Source organism: Petaurus breviceps, unplaced genomic scaffold (genome assembly GCF_028583685.1).
Source record: "Petaurus breviceps papuanus isolate PSGF00001 unplaced genomic scaffold, PetGlider_PUasm1.0 90740, whole genome shotgun sequence".
In the NCBI taxonomy this organism is placed as follows: Eukaryota; Metazoa; Chordata; class Mammalia; order Diprotodontia; family Petauridae; genus Petaurus; species Petaurus breviceps.
Genome location: NW_027187330.1, coordinates 4,716,828 through 4,736,267, shown reverse-complemented (window position 1 = coordinate 4,736,267; position 19,440 = coordinate 4,716,828). Strand labels below are relative to the sequence as shown.

The window sequence follows — 19,440 nt, the reverse complement described above, 5'->3', positions numbered from 1 at the left end:
ATCCATACTGCACTGCTCATAATTTTGTCAACTTGCTTTTTGCTTTTTTTTGCCTCAATATCTTCACTCATGATTTTTCCTCTTGCCAGAATGACTCTTCGCCACAAGCTTGATTAGCTAGCATTTACACATTCACTAGCTAGCATTTACACATTCACTTTCCGGTTTGCAAAGCACTTTACACGTGTTATATCATTTGGTCCTCATAATAGCCTGAGAGGTGGGTGTTATTATTATTCCCATTTTACAGATGAGGAAACTCACCTGCCCGGGATCACACAGCTTGTATCTGAGACAGGAATCAAATTCAGGTCTGCCTGACTCTAAGCCCAGTGCCCTAGCCACACCTCTGACTATCCAAAGTCTATCCATCCATCAAGACTGTCTCTATGAAGTCCTTTAGGAAAAGCCTGGCTGAAACTGCTTTTTTCCTTCTTAGAAGTGTGGAAGGACCATCTGTATCATATATATAAGGCCTCACATAAAGGCTTGTTATTTCAGCTATGTGTAGCTAGGTGGCACCATAGTGCATAGAATGCTTAGCCCAATATAAGGAAGACTCAAGTCCCTGAGTTCAAAACTGACCTCAGACACTTAACAGCTGTGTAACCCTGGGTGAGTCACTTAATGTTGCCTCAGTTTCTTCATCTGCAAAATAAACTGGAGAAGGAAATAGTTAACCATCCCCAGCATCTCTGCCAAGAAAACCCCAAATGCGGTCACAAAGAGTTGGACATCACTGAAATAACTGAACAAAAACGTGCCTGCTATTAGACTGTAAGCTCTCTAGGGCAAGGATCATATCTTTTCTTCTTCTTTTTTTTATCTCCCAGGATATCTATTACAGGGCCTTACCTGATAAATATATGTTGAAATTAATCGTGGTATATTTTGGGACAAACTTCCAGGGAACATCAAGTTTTGACCTAGAAGGGGGAAGCTAACTTGGCTGGTGTGTCTGACTTTCTGTGACCCCATTCAGGGTTTTCTTGGCAAAGATACTTGAGTGGTTTATCATTTCCTTCTCCAACTAATTTTATAGATGAGGAAACTGAGGCAAATAGGGTTAAGTGACTTGACCAGGGTCACACAGCTCGTAAGTGTCTGAGGCCAGATCTGAACTCAGGTCTTCCTACCTCCAGACCCGACTCTATCCATTATACCACCTAGCTGCCCATTGGGCAATAACTGCCTGTAGCCTATCCCTAGTCCTGTGCCTACAGTCACTCAGAATCTCTTCTGGCTGCTATCAGTTCTTGTGCAACAAATTGATGCCAATGCACACATTTCATTTGTATATTTGGACTGTTAAAAATTACAGCCAGGGATGTTTGTCTCCCTTTCCCCTGTCAATGACCTTCTTCCCCATCCCTAAATCCTAGGAAGCAAACCCCAGGTCACGCATCTGGTTATCAGCTAGCAGTGAATGAAACAATAACACTTAAAATGTATTGTCCTCTGTATTTGAATCGGAAAACTGTGAGAGTCAAAAAAAGACTTCAAAAACCAACAAAATCACCAGCCCTGGAGTTAGGAGGACCTGAGTTCAAATCTGACCTCAGAAACTTAACACTTACTAGCTGTGTGACCTTGGGCAAGTCACTTAACCACAATTGTCCCTCAAAAAAAAGGCAAAAAACCCAACAAAATGAATCGATAATAGTAGGATTAAAGACAGATTGTGGGTAATTATCAATTACAAACAACAGTTCAAGCTTACTTTATGCCTAGAGCAAAAGGGAATCATAGACTGTCTCCATACCCCTCTTATGTAACTTTCCATGTCTTCTAGAAAGAACGAGGAGGAAGGGGAAGAAACATTGCTAAAGGACCAACCCGTACCCAAGGTATGTCCTACCTGTCAAACCAACTAAAGGTAATGGAACTAAAAAATGAGGCCGTGGCTGATGGATTCTGCAAGAACATAGAAAACAAAAACAATTAGACATAAGCACAACAAGAAATTCTGAGATGAGGAAAAGTTAATTCTCCCACAGGGCAGACATTACCCCAGGATTAATCTGTGGCCTGGTAATCTGTCAATCAAAAGTGTTCGTTGAACACGTTTGAAGTTCTCAACATGCTAATAACTGGTACATCAGGCGTTTCCTACAAAATAACTGTTATATAAAGGTCCTGGGCTGAAGACTAGGAGATCCTTCTAAAGGCAACAAGTCAATGCTACAGGCCCCCCTTGTTTTTGACACCTTGAAAGGGTGTCTACCAACCTATCCTGGGTTTCCTGTATCCATCTATGGGACTACTGAGACTGCCATTTCTCAAAAGGCTAAAAGAAATCTAAGCTTTTGAGGACAGGAACTGTTTCGCTTTTCGTTTTGTATCCCCAACACCTAGCATACTGCCTAACATATTAATCATTTAATAAATATGTGTTAATTGAATGGCTGACTGACTAGCCCATGACATAGGGAGCCAAAATTTCAAAATCTCACATTTGACGATGTTTTGGTTTCTGGAGTCCTCTCTGAAAAGGATGAAATTATCACAATAAGGACCTGAATACCATAGGAGATGAAATATAGGCAGAATCCGACGATATTGGAATTGCTTCCCTAAAGAGAAAAAAATTGTCAAAAAAATCCCAGAACATCATAGCTTGTACCTCCACAGTGATTCTAGACCAAGTGTTATTAAGCTGGGATCCATGAGCTTGTTTTTTTAAAAATTATTTTGACAATTACATTTTAATATGATTGGTTTCCTGTAATCCTACATATTTTATTTTATGTACTTATAAGCATTATTTTGAAGAAGGGTCCAAAGAGTTCAAAGACATTGCCAAAGTAGGTGATGACACACAAAAAGGTCAAGAACCCCTGTTCAAGATTGACCAGATCTTTTCCCAATGATTAGAACCAATAAATATATTTCATTATTTGTATATTATTGTTATTTTCATTATTAATCTATTTGAAAAAACAAAAAATAGAACAAAAAACTTGATAGTCCCACAATCACAACTCCAGCTGGAACCCAATTTCCTTAAACTTAAAGTATTCTTGTTCCCCTCTTCTCTCATTCCCCTTCTCCTTTCTCCCTTCTCTAACCTTTAAGAGGATCCGGATAAGAGTCTGTAACTGGAAAACCCCACAGACCAGAGAGAGAACCCAGAAGATATAAAGCAGCCAAGAGTCCTTCATGCACCATCTCCTGCAGTGATGGATCACCAAAACCAGGAGCTGAAGAGGAAGTCATGTTTTTTAAAAACATTGTTCACTAACAAAATGATGAAATCAGCGATGGAGGTGGGGAAAGACAAACCCAAGAAAAAATGGTAGCCAGGGATTTTTGTTTCCCTTTCCCCTGGCAATGCCCTTCTTCCCCACCCCCAGACCCTTGGAAGCAACCCTCCAGTCACCCCTCTGGTTATCAGCTAGCATTGAACTACATTTAATAACACTTAAGATGTGATATCCTCTCTATTTGAATGAGGAACTATGGGGAGTCAAAAGAGAAAAAGACTTCTAAACCCACCAAAATGAATCTATAAGAGTGAGATTGAAGACAGACTAAAGATGGAAAGATGGAAAATCTTTGTGCCTATACATCCTTTTTTTTTTTAAAGCAATTGGGGTTAAGTAACTTGCTCAAGGTTACACAGCCAGGTGTTTCTGGGTGGGTGCTAAGTGTCTGAGCCCAGATTCGATCCCAGGTTATCCTGACTCTGTGGCTGGCGCTCTTACTCACTGTGTTACCTGGCCACCCCTATACATCCTATTAATATTAGCCAAAGCAAATCGAAGCTAGCTAGCTGCCTTATCTCTTCCACCTACTTCTGTACCTACATTGTCCAGGGGAAAAAAGGAATCGAACTCCGGTGGTTTCTCCACAACCCCCTTTGGGAAGTTTTATACAAATAATACTAGACAGCTTTCTACTGTCTCTAGCTACCTAGGATCAGATTTAGTTTGGGGTGATTATTTTTACATTCATATGAGTTGAATTTCTCTCTCTGCTTAAATCAAGAAACTCACACATCATCCTCCATACTTAGATGGGAGGATATAAGAAAATCTAGCTCACACTCCAGGAAGCAGCATGCTGGTACAGAAAGAAGGTATAGGTCCCAGTCTTGGCTTTGCCACTGAGCTTCAGTTTCCCCATCTGTCCCAGTGGGGAAGACATTCTGCCTCAGAAATGCTTGGTTTGGCACCTTCTCACAAATTATTACATGTTCCAATTATCTGTGCTTAGACCTTCATCCAGTGTTGGGTCAGGGGCCATTTCTTCTCTAAACTTTGTAATGACCCTAGAACCTAGAATAGCTATCTACTTAATAAATGGTGAATTGTATTTACTTTACATAATTCTATTATTTGAATCCTTAAAGCTCTCATTTCACTTCGGGAAATGACTCCACAAATTCATGCTTAATAGAAAGCTAAAAACCTAAAATGATCTGTTTTGCAGTTTTACCCTTTTTATAATTTGCTTCCTCTTATTGTACCAGCAGCTCCCTTAGAAGCAATATTCAAGTCAGGGTGGAAAGTCCATTGGACTGGGTATTAGAAGACCTGAGTTCTAATCCCAGTAATTTGCTAGTCACATATTCTCTGTTTGATTCAGTTCCCTCATTAAGAAAATGAAGAGACTGGACTAAAGTATCTCTAAGGACTCTTCTAGATCTAAGACAAGTATAATGCAGTGACTCTTAGTTATGGATTGTTCTCATTACATCCCAAGAGAATGAATTTCAAGCTCAGAGGCTTGTAAAACTTCTTACCCAGGTGACTATGGAAAGACATAGATTGGTGTACTGAACAGCAGGACCAGGGGTCTGACCCCAACCTTCAACAATGGTGAAGACCAACTCTATGACTGATGTCATTAAGAGTAACACAACAAGCACCTGGGAAGAGAAAAAAAAAAAGCTAATGTCAGTAAGAGGTCACTCTCTAGGCTCTACAGAAGTAGAAAGCCAGTGAATCGTATGACATCAGGAGCTTTTAACCTGGGGTCTATGAACTTAAAAAAAATTTTATAACAGTATTTTAATATAATCTGTTTCCTTTGTCACTCTTAATTTTATTTACGCATATTTTAGTTTGTATTGTATGTATATTTTAAAATTTATATTTTATTTAAAAACATTATTCTGAGAAGAGGTCCATAAGGCTTCCCCATACTGCTAAAGGGTCCGTGATACCCAAAAGGTTAAGAACCCCCTTAAACTCTCACACTATATCTGTGACCCTTTGAGTTCTTGTGAAACTGAATGTTTCTAATACAAACAATTTACAAATGATATACATTGGTTCCCACAGGAAACATCTAATCCATCATTTAAATCTATAAAATGAAGGACTTGGACTAAGTAATCTTGAAGGTCCCCACAAGCTTTAAATCAATGATCCAGATATAGAAGTCAACAATTTGGAAACATCATGCTCCAAAGGGCAAAACTGGGAAAATGAAAGGCTGAGTCATTTCCTGCTTGGATTCCCATTCGGCAGGAGTCCAATGACACGAACAACTCTAACCATGCCACAAAGAGAGATTTCTAAATCTAACTCATTCAGCGTTATCAATATTTCTCAATAGCCTTTTGAACCCTTGGTCTTTGAAGATTAGCCTACTACTATTCCTTTTCTGTAGCACAGTGTGATCAAACAAGCATTTCAATCTGGCTACAAATCCCAGTCTGTGACATCTGGTACTTTCTACCAAGTCACATGTCTGAATCTCTTTTCCCTCACCTCTAAATCAAAGTGGTTGGACAATATGATCTCTAAATCTAGGACCCGATGAATGAGTCTCGGCCATGGACAGCTCCCCATAGAACAGTATGGGAAACCTGTTACCACATCAGTGAATGCCATTCAAAGGATAAAGTATCTAGGTCTGGAAAGGGTGTCCAAGGCCATCTAATCCAAACCCCTCTTTTTCAGACGAAGAAACTCAGGTCCAGGAAGGTGATTTGTCCCAGGTACCACTGTTTGTGACTGCTGGAACTGTCAGGATTCTCTTATTCCAGAGTCCCTGCTTGTTCCACTGAAATTCCAGATGTATCTGTACTCAACACAGCAAGGACTGATGGAAAACCAGATGCATTGACATTGTGATTGGGATTCTTGGCCTAACCCTAACCCTCCAACTCTAACCCTAACTCTAACCTACTTGGACAACGAGAAAGAGCCCCTGGCTCTGCCTATTAGTTTTCTATGTTCTAGATTGCCTAAGTTCTAGATTTTCAGACATACTTGATACTGTGCACAAAGAGGTTTCCCCAGGGTTATGGCTTTTTGCCTTCTGGTTATACCACCTGCTGTAGATACTTCAGGCTACTTCCATTTCCCCTAGAGAATGAACTCTCAGGCAAAATATTATGGGAGATAAGGACAGGAAAAAAGCAGGGGGTGATATGCAGAGTCCACATAGATAGAAGGGGTACTGGATAGGAACCTAGAGTCAGGAGACCTGAGTGTGAACATACCTAAGACACTTACTGGCTATGTAATCATAGGCAAAATGCTTAACTACTCAGAGACTTGGCTTACTCACCTGTAACAATGATACTTAGCTTATTTCACAAGACTGTTATTTTTAAAAAGTGCTTTGTAAGTCTTAAAATATCATAAGAATATGGATTTAATAATTAAATAAGAATCTAATATCAAATACAATTCAGTTTTTATTATTAAATATTTAAGTATCTAATTATCATTTAAGAGCAACTATTTAAGTATTAAATCAACTACGTGATTAATTTTTGAGGACTTAAGCCACAGTTAAGAGAGACACAAGTCAAAGTTCAGTGGTTTCTAATTATTTAGAAAAGACAGTATTATTGCTTCTACTCAGGTTTTGTCTCCTTTTCCTTTGTCTTCAAGTTTGATGTTTGAATAAATTTTAAAATAGAGCACTGTTTAGTTTTGTTACTATTAATAAGCATTTACGTTAATTTGGTGGTTCTGCTGGTAGGCTCTTCCTCTTACAATGCCTCATTGTGACACGGAGGTGACCTGACCCTGGAACAGTAGCTTCAAGTAGAAGCCTAGTGATAGTATAGACAACTGTCATCTGAAGAATAGCCAGCCAATCTAAGTTCTGAAAGACCTGTGCCACCAAAATGTTGGTCATTTGGTTGGATATTTTTTGTTAGAGAAATTTAGAAAGGCAATCTATGTAAGCCATGGAGTAATTGCCATCTGGATCAGTGGGGGGAGTAGCCTGCTGGTGGTGCTATCCCAACAGCACCAACTACCACTAATGGTGGTGAAATGGAAGAAGTCATGCCCAGAGGAAAACCTGACAAGCCCCTTGAAGACACACCCCAACACACACACAAAAGGATGATCACAGAATCACATAGCTGGAGGGAACTTCAGGGACCATCTTCTCTAAAATATATACCTGCAAAAGGATCCCCTCTGCAATGAACTTAACCACGGGTCCTCCATCCTTAGTCAGAAGGCCTCTGGTGAGGTCCTGAAGCAGCTCTTTCCTCTTATAGACAGCTCTCCTTGTTAGGAAGCTTTTCCTTCCATCAAATCAAAATCTGCCTCTTCACAAACTCTACCCATTGATCCCATGATGCTCTCCAGAGCCAAGAAGTCTAATTCCTCCTTCTCTATGACACTTCGTTAGATGCTTGATAACAGCTGTCATGGTCCCAAAGTCTTCCCTTCTGCAGGCTAAATATCCCCAATTCTTTCAACTACTCTTCTTTCACTTGTTGGTTTTTCATATTTAAATATTTTCGTTGGATTTTAATGGGATTCATTGTATTGTTGCTGTTGTTCCTTATAGTGTTAACTCAAGGCCCTTCCATGCTGGTTGCCCTCCTCTGGACACTTGCCCACTTATTAATATCCTTATGTGTCACCCAGAACTGAAAACAATGCTCCAGAAGTATTCTGATGAGGGCAGAGTACAAGGGGCCAATCACCTCTCCATCCCTAGAGGCTATCCCTCTTTAAGTGTAATCTAAGATTACATTGCTTTCTTGGCTGTTCAATGTTGACTCATATTCAGTTAATAGCTCACTTTTTTAAAGTCCTAGGTTTTCTCAGGCAAACTGTTGCCTAACCATATCTCTTTCACCTTGTACTTGTGAAGTAGATTTTTTTTTTGGCTTTCTGGAGAGAGGAAGTCTGGGCAATTGGGGTTAAGTGATTTGCCCAAGTTCACACGGCTAGTAAGTGTTAAGTGACTGAGGCTGGATTTGAACTCAGGTCCTCCTGACTCCAGGGTTGGTGCTCTATTCACTAAGCCACCTAGCCACCCCTGTGAAGTAGATTTTTTGGAACCCAAGTAAAAGACTTTATATTTATCCCTATCAAATCTTGTCTTATTAGATTTAGCCCAATATCCTAGCCTGTCAAGATCTTTCTGAAGCATACATAGAATAGTATTTGCACTTTGCTCCAAATTCCCAGAATCTCTTCCTATACCTCTTGGGATACTGTAACATTATTTCTCCCCAATACCCAGCCCCTAAACTGTCTCTAGAGTAACAAATTGAAATTTTAAGGTTGAATCCTCTTCCCACAAGGGGATACCTTCTGATAACTCTAAATCTTTCCTTCTCTCCATTCCCACCCCAATCCTGACTTATAAGTTTAACCATCATTCCCATGTGTCTTAAAGGAGTGTTATAGGAGGAAAGTACTTTGAAAATATTAAAATATTATCTAAATGTGAGAAATTGTTATTTACCTACCCACATCCATGTTTAAGAATAAGATTGTATTGGGGTGGCTAGGTGGCACAGTGAATAGAACACCGCACCAGCCCTGGAGTCAATAGGACCTGGGCTCAAATCCGGCCCCAGACACTTAACACTTACTAGCCTTGTGACCTTGGGCAAGTCACTTAACCCCAATTGCCCTGCCTTCCCCCTGCAAAAAGCAAAAACAAAACAAAAGAATAAGGTTGTATTGTCAGAAGTTATGTTTATCATAGGACACAAGAATCCAATCTGACATTATGAAGTCAGTTTTGATCCCTGTACAATCAGGGAAAATGTTTTAAGAGTCATGGAATGAGGGAGAAGACTGGACATATGGGTTACAGAGGAATGATGGTCAAATCAGGGGCCCCCAACCAATAAATATTATTATAACTCACAGCCTTACTTGATAAATCTCCAAAATAGCTGAAGATGTAAAAACCCAATCTCTTTAGTTAGCTGATATTCCCAGTGCAGAGGAGAGAAAGAAACACCTATCTCCCCACCCCTCCCAGATTATCTAAGGTGCTTTGCTATCAGGAGACGTTCCCTTCTAACAAGACTTTGGAAGAATGAAGTGCCTCTCCTTAAAAAGATTATGTAGTATGGGAATGAATTAACCTTCAGCTGGAGGAAGGACAGACATGTTGTTTTGAAGAATTGTCTAATGAAAAATTTTAAAATATTGTTTCATAAAACAACTCATTATTATGGAAACCCATACTCTAGATTGATGTTATCAAAGGCATAGTAGATAAGAACTGGACTTGGAGTCCAGAATTCTTGGGCTCAAATTTCACCTCATATACATAACACCTTCAAATACATAATAATTGCATGACTGGGCAAGTCACTTGACCCAGAAAAGTTTTTGTTTCCTCATCTGTGACATGGGCATTACAATAGCTTTATAATATAAGCTTGGACCCTAAGGCTCCAATGATAAAGCTATTCTGAGGATCAAATAAGATTGCATATTTAAAGCACTTCAAATAGAAATGTTGGTATTATTTTTGTTGGAGATTCAGAAATGTTGGAATCTGGTATAGAACTTTAGAGACTACAAATAGGTTTGAAATATGAACCCATGGGGCAGTTAGGTGGCACAGTGAATAGAGCACCGGCCCTGGAGTCAGGAGGACCTGAGTTCAAATCCAGCCTGAGACACTTAACACAAAAAACTAGCCATGTGACCTTGGGCAAGTCACTTAACCCCAATTGCCCTCCAAAAAGCAAAAAATAAAATAAAAAAAGATCTGCTAGGTCTTGACTTAGATGTAAAATGAGAGAATTGGATTAAAAGGCCTGTAAAATCCCTTCAAGCTGCAGATCTGGGATCCTGTGGGGATGTTACAGGAACCAGAGTAACGGGGTGAAGAAATTTCCTTCCTTCTTTCTTTCTTTTTTTTTTTGCTTTTTGGAGGTCAATTGGGGTGAAGTGACTTCCCTTTCCTTATTTCTTTACTTGGACTTCCTTGCTATGGACCAAGGGACAGAGGATGGGGAAATGGTGAGAGCACCATACCTGCTTTGTGACATAGAGCTTGGTCAGAGATGACTTTTTGGTTCTGGATTTATATGTGTTGAACAAATGCCAAGGGGCCAAAAGCCAAAGGAAGCCCAGAGGTATCCAGACCAGAAGAGTTTGTTCAAAGCACAGAGGTAAGTCGGCATCTGGGCGGTCCAGGTATGAGGCATTCTGGTGAAAGGGAGAGAGAAACCAGATTAGGCACATCTGTTTTATGCAGCAGTATTTTCCAATTTTTCAGTAGACAATTCTTTAAAACATCATAGCTCTCCTCCTCCAACTGAAATTTAACTCACCCCCAAGTAAATGTCCCTCACCTTCAGCCCTGTTTCCCAGTCATCCTAGTAAGACAAAACGCTTCTCATTTGCTCTGGGCAGTCCTATAGAAAGAAGACCTGTCCTTGCTGATCACAGTCTGAGTTGTATCCTAGAGCCCTACTTGGGGGAGGAGGAGTGTCAAACTCAGACAGGAGGAGATGCAGGGTGAAGTAGAGCCCTGTTTTCTAGGTTTCACCTGGACTTCTTATTGTACAGCCTAAAGAGATGGGCCTAGTTCACATGCATAAAAATGGGTTACTGTGGCTCCCATTTTTGTTTTGCATAAAAAAAAATCCTGCATATGTACCCAAGATTAGAACCTCAAGGTAGAAGGGAGGTAAGGAGCTCTGGGAAGTTAAAAAGATAAGATGGAGGAAAGAAATATTTAAACATCAGAGATTTCCCCCTTAGTTATCTAAGGCAAAATTCAACTGCAATACTTGCCTCTTGGGTGGCAAGTAATATAATACTTGGGCAGCTAGGTGGCACAGTGGATAGAGTGCCAGACCTGGAGTCAGGAAGATCTGAGTTCAATTCTAGCCTCTTACTAGCTGTGTGACCTTGGGCTAGTCACTTAGTCTTGTTTGCCTCAGTTTCTTTACCTGTAAAATGTGCTGGAGAAGGAAATGGCAAACCACTCCAGTGAATTTGGCAAGAAAACTTCAAAAAAGAATCACTTTATTTGACTCAATTTCCTCATTTATAAAATGAGCTAGAGCAAGATGACAAACCACTCCCGTATCTTTGCCAAGAAAATCCCTAAAAAGGATCATGAAGAGTTGGGCACAACCGGAAAATGACTAAGCAACAAAACACTCGCCTTTTCCAGCTATTCTAATTTCTGGATACAATTCCCAAACCTGTGTCCACCCTTATGAGAGTAAATCCTCGGCAGGAAGGGACTTTAGTACTAAGGTGTCCTAGGCTCTCTCTCACCTGTTTTCATTGCTTTTCTTGTGAGATCAGAAGGAACTTTCCTACATTTTATGTCATTTTAATGATGAAAATGTTACTTGAACTCTGATTCTGATTCTAATCACCATTTCTTCATAGACTTTGCAGAAACCATAAACCAAATATCAAAGTATTTAATCAAGGCAATATAAAAGGTAACTCACAGGAAAATACATAAGTGATCATTCTCATCTCCTCTCTTCTCTCCCCACACAAAATCATTGCTACCTCTTACAGGTACCAATGAGGAACTAACAACTCCCAGGAAAACCCTTAAATGGAAAACCATTCCTCCTCTGCATGGGAAGATAGAGGAGGCAAAAACTGGTCTTCTCTTGTCTCTTCTTAGTCATAAAAGTAATGCGAAGGTCTAGAAATGCCTCTCCAGGGTAGGCATTTGCCTGACTAGATGGAAGGTCATCAGGATTCTAAGACTCCTCAGTTAAGGAGGGTCATTGCAGATTCAGCTTTTCAAATTCAATTCTTTCTTGCTCTTGCCAAAGGTCCTATTTCCAAACACAGCAACAAGTCATCTGTCTCTCAGATGGCTTGTCCACCCAGAAGCAGGCTCCATTAGCAGCTGCTTCCCCTATCCTGTACTAGGCAGTACCATAAATGCCTCTCCATAGTTTCTACTTTTTAAACTGGCCCTTACCTCCTGATACAATGCCTGAATCAAAGCCCAAGTATCACAGGATTCTGTTTTCCTGGTTTTTTTCCCCCCAGTGAATACTAGCATGGAATAATAGAAAAAGTGTTGGGTATGGAGTCATAAGGTTTGGAACCTATGTGAAAGTTACCTCAATTCTCTTAGCCTTAGTTTCCTCATCTGTAAAATAGAAATAATGATACTTCTCCCTGTCAAAAGGATTGCTATGAGGGAAATGCTTTGTGAACCATAAAGTGCTATAGAGATATCAGCTGTCATCATTACTGACCAGATTTGGCCCTCAGAACTGGTAATTAAGGTAACTGAGGAAATGAGGGTAAATCAAGTCTTATAGCTGATTCTAGGAGACTAGACATAACAAACCAAATATAATTTTGGGAAGCTGCTCAGAAAGTCTTTCCTGAAGAAACCCTAGAAATATCAGTGTTTGGTTCATTTTTCTCTCCAAAAGAGCCATTAGTTTTTCTAAAAGCAGTCAGGTTAATATTATTCAAAATAACAATACTATTAAAATTTAGATCAGGTTACATTTAACACAGCCAAAAGTATGGAATGGCTTATATAAGAGCCACTCTACTATCAGATAAACTTGCCTCCCATTTTCTGGAAAGTGTCAAACAAAATTTTCTCCTCTGATGGGTCCTCCTTTACCTCAGGACCTATGACTTCCATGTGATCAACAGTACCAGGAAAGGAGTACATTGAGCTGCTACTCATTGCATGTGGATTTCTGTGATGCCAACCTGTCTACTATCAGCTAAGGCAAAGTTCATGGGTTTGCTCATTTCTATTATGGTTCTGTAATTTATCATTCCTCTATTTATGGTTCTTTATTGAGCTGATATGTCTAATGCTAATAAGGGCAAATTCTATGGGTTTATTTCTCCCCACCATTTTTCTATGCCTCATTGCTTCTCAGTACTCAATATTCTTTGTGATCTCTTCTGTACTATGAAATGGAAGATTCACAGGCTTTTCCTTCACATCATGTTTTGGTTGCTATTTCATTATCTCTATCTGAAATCAGTTCTTTGGTAGCAGTGGTTCCTTACCAGGACCACCACATGGATGCATAGCTTTGTCAATGAGGAGACAGAGATCACATTGGTTCTCCATCTCCTTTATGTTTTAAGAAGAACTAAGAAAAGCAACACTTCCAAATACAGCTCTTAAAAGGACGGGCATGATTTCTTTCCAAGATTATCCCCTTTTAGTATTTTGGAGGTAAGTAATTCTTTCCTCTCCATGTCATGTTCTAGTCATGTTTATATAGCATTAAATTTAGGTACCTAAGATGTAACTTATGTAAGTCAGGTAGATCTTTGTGATGACAGGTAAATCATTGACAGAGGAGTTGTCTATTTGCATTTGTGGAGGGGATTTCCATACTGGGAGTTCCTAGCATGGCTGAAATTATAGGTCTAGATCCTCTCCCATACCCCCCCCCAAAAAAAGCTGTAGGTCTTTTTTTTTTATATGAATGGAACTTATATAATATGAATGGAACAATTTATAATATGAATGGAACAATTATCCAAAGCCAAAAGGTTCTCCAAAAGGTCTCTTTGGGGACTCTGTACACTCAGTTAAATTGTTTCAAACTCTGTAACAGACTTTTGGGAACTCTAGATTTCCTTTGAAACTTTGGTTAGAAGATGATTTCTTGAATGCAGATAGATACAGGCTGCCCATCCCCCTCACTCCCCCAGCACCTGTTCCAACAAAAACCTGCAATTTGCCTCAATCCACCAAAAGAAACCCCTAAAGGAGAAGTCCAGGAAAAGCCATAGCCAAAAATCCAGATCTCCCACATACAAGATAGAATACTGCAAACATCCAGAAAGAGGTAGTTGAAATAGCAAGGCCTGGCCAAGTCCTAGAAGCTTCTCGAAGAGAGATCTTAGAATACAGTATTCTAAATGACAAAAGGTATAGTCTTACAGCCTAGAACAACTTACTCTGAAAACCACCAGAGTCCAATCCTTGGGATCCTTGGGGGGGGCGGGTAAGAGGGGAGTAAGGGGGAATGTTTTTTTAATGAAATAGAGGACTATCAGACATTTCTGGTAAAAAGACCGGAGCTGAGTAAGAACTTTGAAATAAACAGCAAACAAATAAACAAAACAAGAGTACAAAGAAGCTTTTTTTTTTTTTTTAAAGAAAGTAAGGGGCATGAAATGTAGCTTCATGGCTTCACACAGAATCCTCTTTTCATGTTCTGCTATGTGTACAGAAATGCTCTTTTTGCTGTTTAAGAGCTCGAAATTAAAAATAAAATTTAATTTAAAAAATTCCTGGATGACACTCCTATAGTCTTTCTATTTCAGGGACTCATAAGAAGCTTTCATTTTTCCCAAAAAAAGTTCCCCCTTCTAAACTTCAACATTTAATTTAGAAATAGTAATTTATTTTTCAAATGGCATGCTGAAAAGTTTTTAATGCAGATTTACAAAACCAAAAGGTTTAGGAATTTATTTTGGAAGCTTTGAATCAATTTCCTAGATACGTTCAAGTATCTTTAGCATTCAAGAAAAAACTTCCAGGTTGCCTTTTTTCTATTCTTTAAAATATTAGACCTAACTTTCCCTATCATGCCTGAATTAAGATTTTTCTGAGCCTTTTTTTTTTTTTTGCTTTTTGGAGCGCAGTTGGGGTTAAGTGACTTGCCCACAGTCACACAGCTAGTTTTTGTGTGTGTGTGTGTTAAGTGTCTGAGGCCAGATTTGAACTCAGGTCCTCCTGACTCCAGGGCCGGTGCTCTATTCACTAGCCGCCCCTCTGAGCCTTCTTTACAAATAAAAATCAAATCCAGAAATTTTTTCGGAATTTTAAAATGGATAGTTGGGTCCTAAATAGGATAACATAGTATATACAACAACAAACAAAAATCCTTTAGGAATAAATGCACTATAGGGTTAAGCCATTATCATCTACTAGATTTATGCTTGCCAAAAGTTTTGAGTAAAAGGAAAAATAACAAACAGTTGCTTTGTAACCCTTTCAATCATATCTTACTGATTGGGTTTATGACAATAGCTATCTCACAATTACTTTTCCCACCATGAATTCTTCATTCAGTCTCTTTTCCCTCTCAACCCTGAGATATAACCACTAACCAATCTATGAATGTCTATCGATATTAGCATTCTATCTTCCTTGCTTCCTTAGGAGAAACATCCCTCTGCCTTTGGAAAGTTAATCTCTCCATCTGTGCCTTTTGATCCCACTCCCCTCCTACCTCCTCTGTCAATTATCCCCTATCTCTAATAATTTCCATATCTTCCTGCCTACTGGCTCCTTCCTCTGGGTCTTCAAACATTCACCTCTTCTCATTCTGAAAAATGATTTAATTTGACTGTTAGCCCATTAAAGTACTATCCTTTTACTTCTAAATACGTAATCAGGCTATCTGCTTCCACTCCACCTCTGAAAACAAAGGAAAAAAAAGGAAAGAAAAGGAAAAATAGAAAGAAAAAAAGCTGTGGGTTCCTTTCCAATCATGCCTTAATCAACCCCCTACAATTTCTTCTCCTCTCCACCAATCACCTCCACTCTACTGAAATTACTCCCTAGAAGGTCACCAATGACAGTTTAATCACCCTAATGAATTCCTTTCAGTGGTTATTTTTTAATTTTCTGCATCTTTTGACATTGTACAGACCACCTCTCCTCTAAAATTCCTCCATTATATATATTCTATATTATACTGGTTTACATCCTACTTCTCTGACCACTATCTCCTCTTCTTCATTGTTCCCCTTAAATTTGAGCTTATCCAGGATTTTGTCTTCAGCCTTTCTCTTCTTCTCTCTCTATCCTTTCTTCCCAAAAGAACTTAGCCTCTTTCATGATTCAGCTATCATTACCTTGACACAGTTATTCCTAAATCTACCTCTCTACTCCTGTCTTTTCTCCAGTGTTCTAGTCGCATTCCTTCAATTAATAATGGAATCTTTCTACTTGGGAATTCTCACTGACCCTTCAGTCTCAACATGCCTAAAATCAAACTCCTCCTCTTTACCTCTCAAAAGTCAATTCTTCCTCCTATCAAAATCTCAATGAGGGGATTAGATTCAATGTCCTCTAAGGCCCCTTCCAAGAGTTTATGATTTCAATTTGATAAACTAATCCATCCACCTATACAAATGGGTTATAAAGGATGAATGGACTACTCCTTTCCAAAGTCACTATCATCATTCCATTTGGAACATCTTGGAGATGCAACGCCTTAACTCAAAGAAACAACCTCCATAGACTAATTGAAAGATCAATTTCTCTAGACCTTCTAAGGGTCATCTTGGGCTAATCAGACATTCATCCTGAGCATTAGAGAAGGGTCTTCAGCAAGAATAAAAAAGCAAAGTGCTTACCCAGAAGGTAGAATTGCAGAATTCTTCCAACATGATTCCTAGTTTGTTCACGAGCTTCTACTGTGAATCACAATTCCTCTCCTTACTTCCTTTTCTCTGTGCTTATAGTAAGCGAACAACACGGCATATTCTCTATAAGAGACTGATGGGTGGGGATAATGATCTTACCCTCCAACTAAGAGCAGAGTCTCTTGGCCTGGAGACACATGTTATTTAATCTTTAACCTCATAGCTGGGAGAATGTTTGTACAATCCCAGAAGATAGACATGTGACTGCACTAGGGAACCATCAGGCAGGATCACTGGTTCTCAAAGTGCTAGCCAGATCATATCTTTCATCTTAAACACTGGATGACAGTGTTTAAAGAACCACCTTGAGAGCTTAGGCAATGCCCAAAATATGGGATAAGAAATCTTTCCTTCCATTGAGAACCACTGAACTGTAAGGAATACCTTGCCACTTAATACACCATCTCCTACCTCTTTGGAGAGGTAGATTTCCACAGAAAAATACCTAATTGTGTCATCTGTAGAGACTTCAAATCAGAGCAGGCTGGCCTTCTTTCCTGATAGACATGACAGATGCACCACAAAGTCCAACATTTCTCTTTGCCCCTCCCAGCATGTATATTACAGAGTGACTACAGGAACATATTGAGAATTGGAAGGGTTCTTAGAGGTTACCTAGTTCAATCCCCTTGTTTTTTCAGATGAGAAAACAGGACCACAGAGGTTAAACAATTAACGTAACACCATATACCTAATAAGTGGCAGAACTCCCTTAATGCAGGCCCTTTTACACCATATCCATATCTTTCCTACATGTGACCATATTACAAGTCTTAAGTCTTCCTCAACCTTCTGGAAGCTGTATAGGATTCCATAGACTCCATTTGGGTAACCATATATAATCCACTTTCCCTCAGCCTGCCTCTTATTTCTCCTGGTCCTACTGGTTATAGATAAGTCTTAGGAGTCTTAGGTGTGAATTGAGTACTGGTTATCCACCCATCAGATACCCTCAGAACTCCGGGACATGGCCTGTGCAGCAGCAAGCACCCCAGCGTCCCCAGGGTGTCTGCCAACACAGGTTCTTAGATCTGCTTTGATAAAGGAAAGCAACTCAAAATGGGTTAACAAGCTTACTTTAATCAGTCAAATATGTATTGTTTACCTACTTCAGGGAAAAAAGGTCAGCACCCCGAACTTCAGAGTATACAGACAGAATTATCAAGACAGAGAAACAGATCCAAATACACAGGTTTCCAAACTGTCCAACTATTACATCCATACCAAATCAACATCTGGGTTTTTCAAAGCCGGGGGACTCTCAACAACAGCTTCCCAGAGTTTCATCTGATCAAATCACAGAACACTTCTCAAAGTGAGCCCCCAAAACAAAGCTACACATCAGGGCTTATATAGCCTTCTCCTGGCTCAGAGAATGTAACAACCTTATTGACTCACTGCCCAATCAAAAAGTATCTATTGAAAAACAAGCCTCCTACCCCAGGCTCCAGGTGTACTTTAGCCTAGGGGCAGGGAAGATCTTTAAAATTTACATTCCCATTTCAGCCTGTTATGACCTACACTTCAATTCCCCTTACCATCTACCCCCAGAGGGTGTCCTATGGTTTTTTCCCCCTTCCAGACAGAAGAAACCTAAAGCTCTCCTCCCTCTTCTTCTCAGTAATTTAAGAACCTTGTTGTCGTCATCCTTCATTTTTGAAGAGGACCGATGATGTCACAGTCCACGTGGGTGTATTGGATCCAAGTGAGGCAGAATTGCACAAAGTAGTTAGCTTCACTGTCTCTTCCAGAGCCATTGAAGTCCAGTGACAGAACAAAAGTCAGGATGCCTGGCAATGGCTCGGGATACAACAGATCACCTCCTTAATATCTGGCCAAACTCTAAGTACGCTGCAGCACTTGCTTCAGCCTTCTTCATGGTCATTGGAACAACTTGTTCTCATCCACCCATTCTGCTAGGGGGAAGTCTTCACATGTTTGGGGTGGACCTCTCCTGCCACCAACACACCACCAGGTTTACCTGCCAGTTACTCTCCACCTGGTTTAACCCATTGGCTGAGATGGTTTACTGGAATGTAGCTGCTACAGTTTCTAGGAGCCACAGGTGAGAGTAGGGTGATAGGTGGCTACCAAAGGTGGTAGGGGATGCGCAATCCTGAAAAGGGCTCAGTGAACCCTCATACCAGAGATGCTAGTACTCCTTGAACATCCCATTGTAATTGAATTGCCAAGGAAAGGCAACTTCCCAAGGTTCAAAATACCAGCATAGGTGCTCTCCATTTTATTCAGTGACAAACCAAGAACAGAGAAGATCAAAACATGACATCATTCCAAATACAGCATTTACTAAATGTGATTAAATAATCTCCAAGGACTACCCCACCCCAGGACCTTCCAATCATTCAATCAATTACAAAGTCTCCGTTCTAAATACTTCTCCACCCCTAGGCTATACCTTAATTAAGTCCACCACAAAGCCCCTCTTCTCAAATGGAGATTAGTTTCCAAACATAAGGTCAAAAGTTCCCCACCCCTGGATCACAATTGAATCTACCCCAGAGTTACATCAAGTTTAAACACACCACTTAATACCCAAATGGAGGTCTTTTCTTCATCTTGACAAGAGGCAAGTTCTCAGCAATCTTAGTTCCTGGGGAGACAAGGCTTAGCAAGGCCACAAGATACACTACCAGTCCCTTCATTAATTCATCCCCTGTCTGTAGAACAGTCCTAGAACCCCTGAAAACATTAGCAAAGCCCTCTCCCAGGATTTCTGTAAACATACAACCAGAAAATCCTTCTTCAGGGCTTCTGAACCAACAGAAAGGTTCCCAGACCCCTGCAACAACAGCACTGTCCTTCACCAGTGGACAGTATT

The 19,440-nt window shown here is 39.9% G+C and overlaps 1 protein-coding gene across 1 annotated transcript in view; it reads right to left on the bottom strand.

Moving 5' to 3' along the window:
- ABCC2 (ATP binding cassette subfamily C member 2) overlaps window positions 1-16,565 on the bottom strand; it is a 64,372-nt gene extending 47,807 nt beyond the window's left edge. Inside the window, exons 1-6 of the mRNA XM_069067057.1 lie at window positions 16,533-16,565; window positions 10,218-10,391; window positions 4,745-4,870; window positions 3,069-3,200; window positions 2,454-2,573; window positions 1,859-1,914 (exon numbers count right to left, since the gene is read on the bottom strand). Of these exons, the coding sequence (XP_068923158.1) occupies window positions 1,859-1,914; window positions 2,454-2,573; window positions 3,069-3,200; window positions 4,745-4,870; window positions 10,218-10,391; window positions 16,533-16,565 (641 nt within the window). The remainder of the gene's footprint in view (window positions 1-1,858; window positions 1,915-2,453; window positions 2,574-3,068; window positions 3,201-4,744; window positions 4,871-10,217; window positions 10,392-16,532) is intronic.
- Between the last annotated feature and the right edge of the window lie 2,875 nt (window positions 16,566-19,440).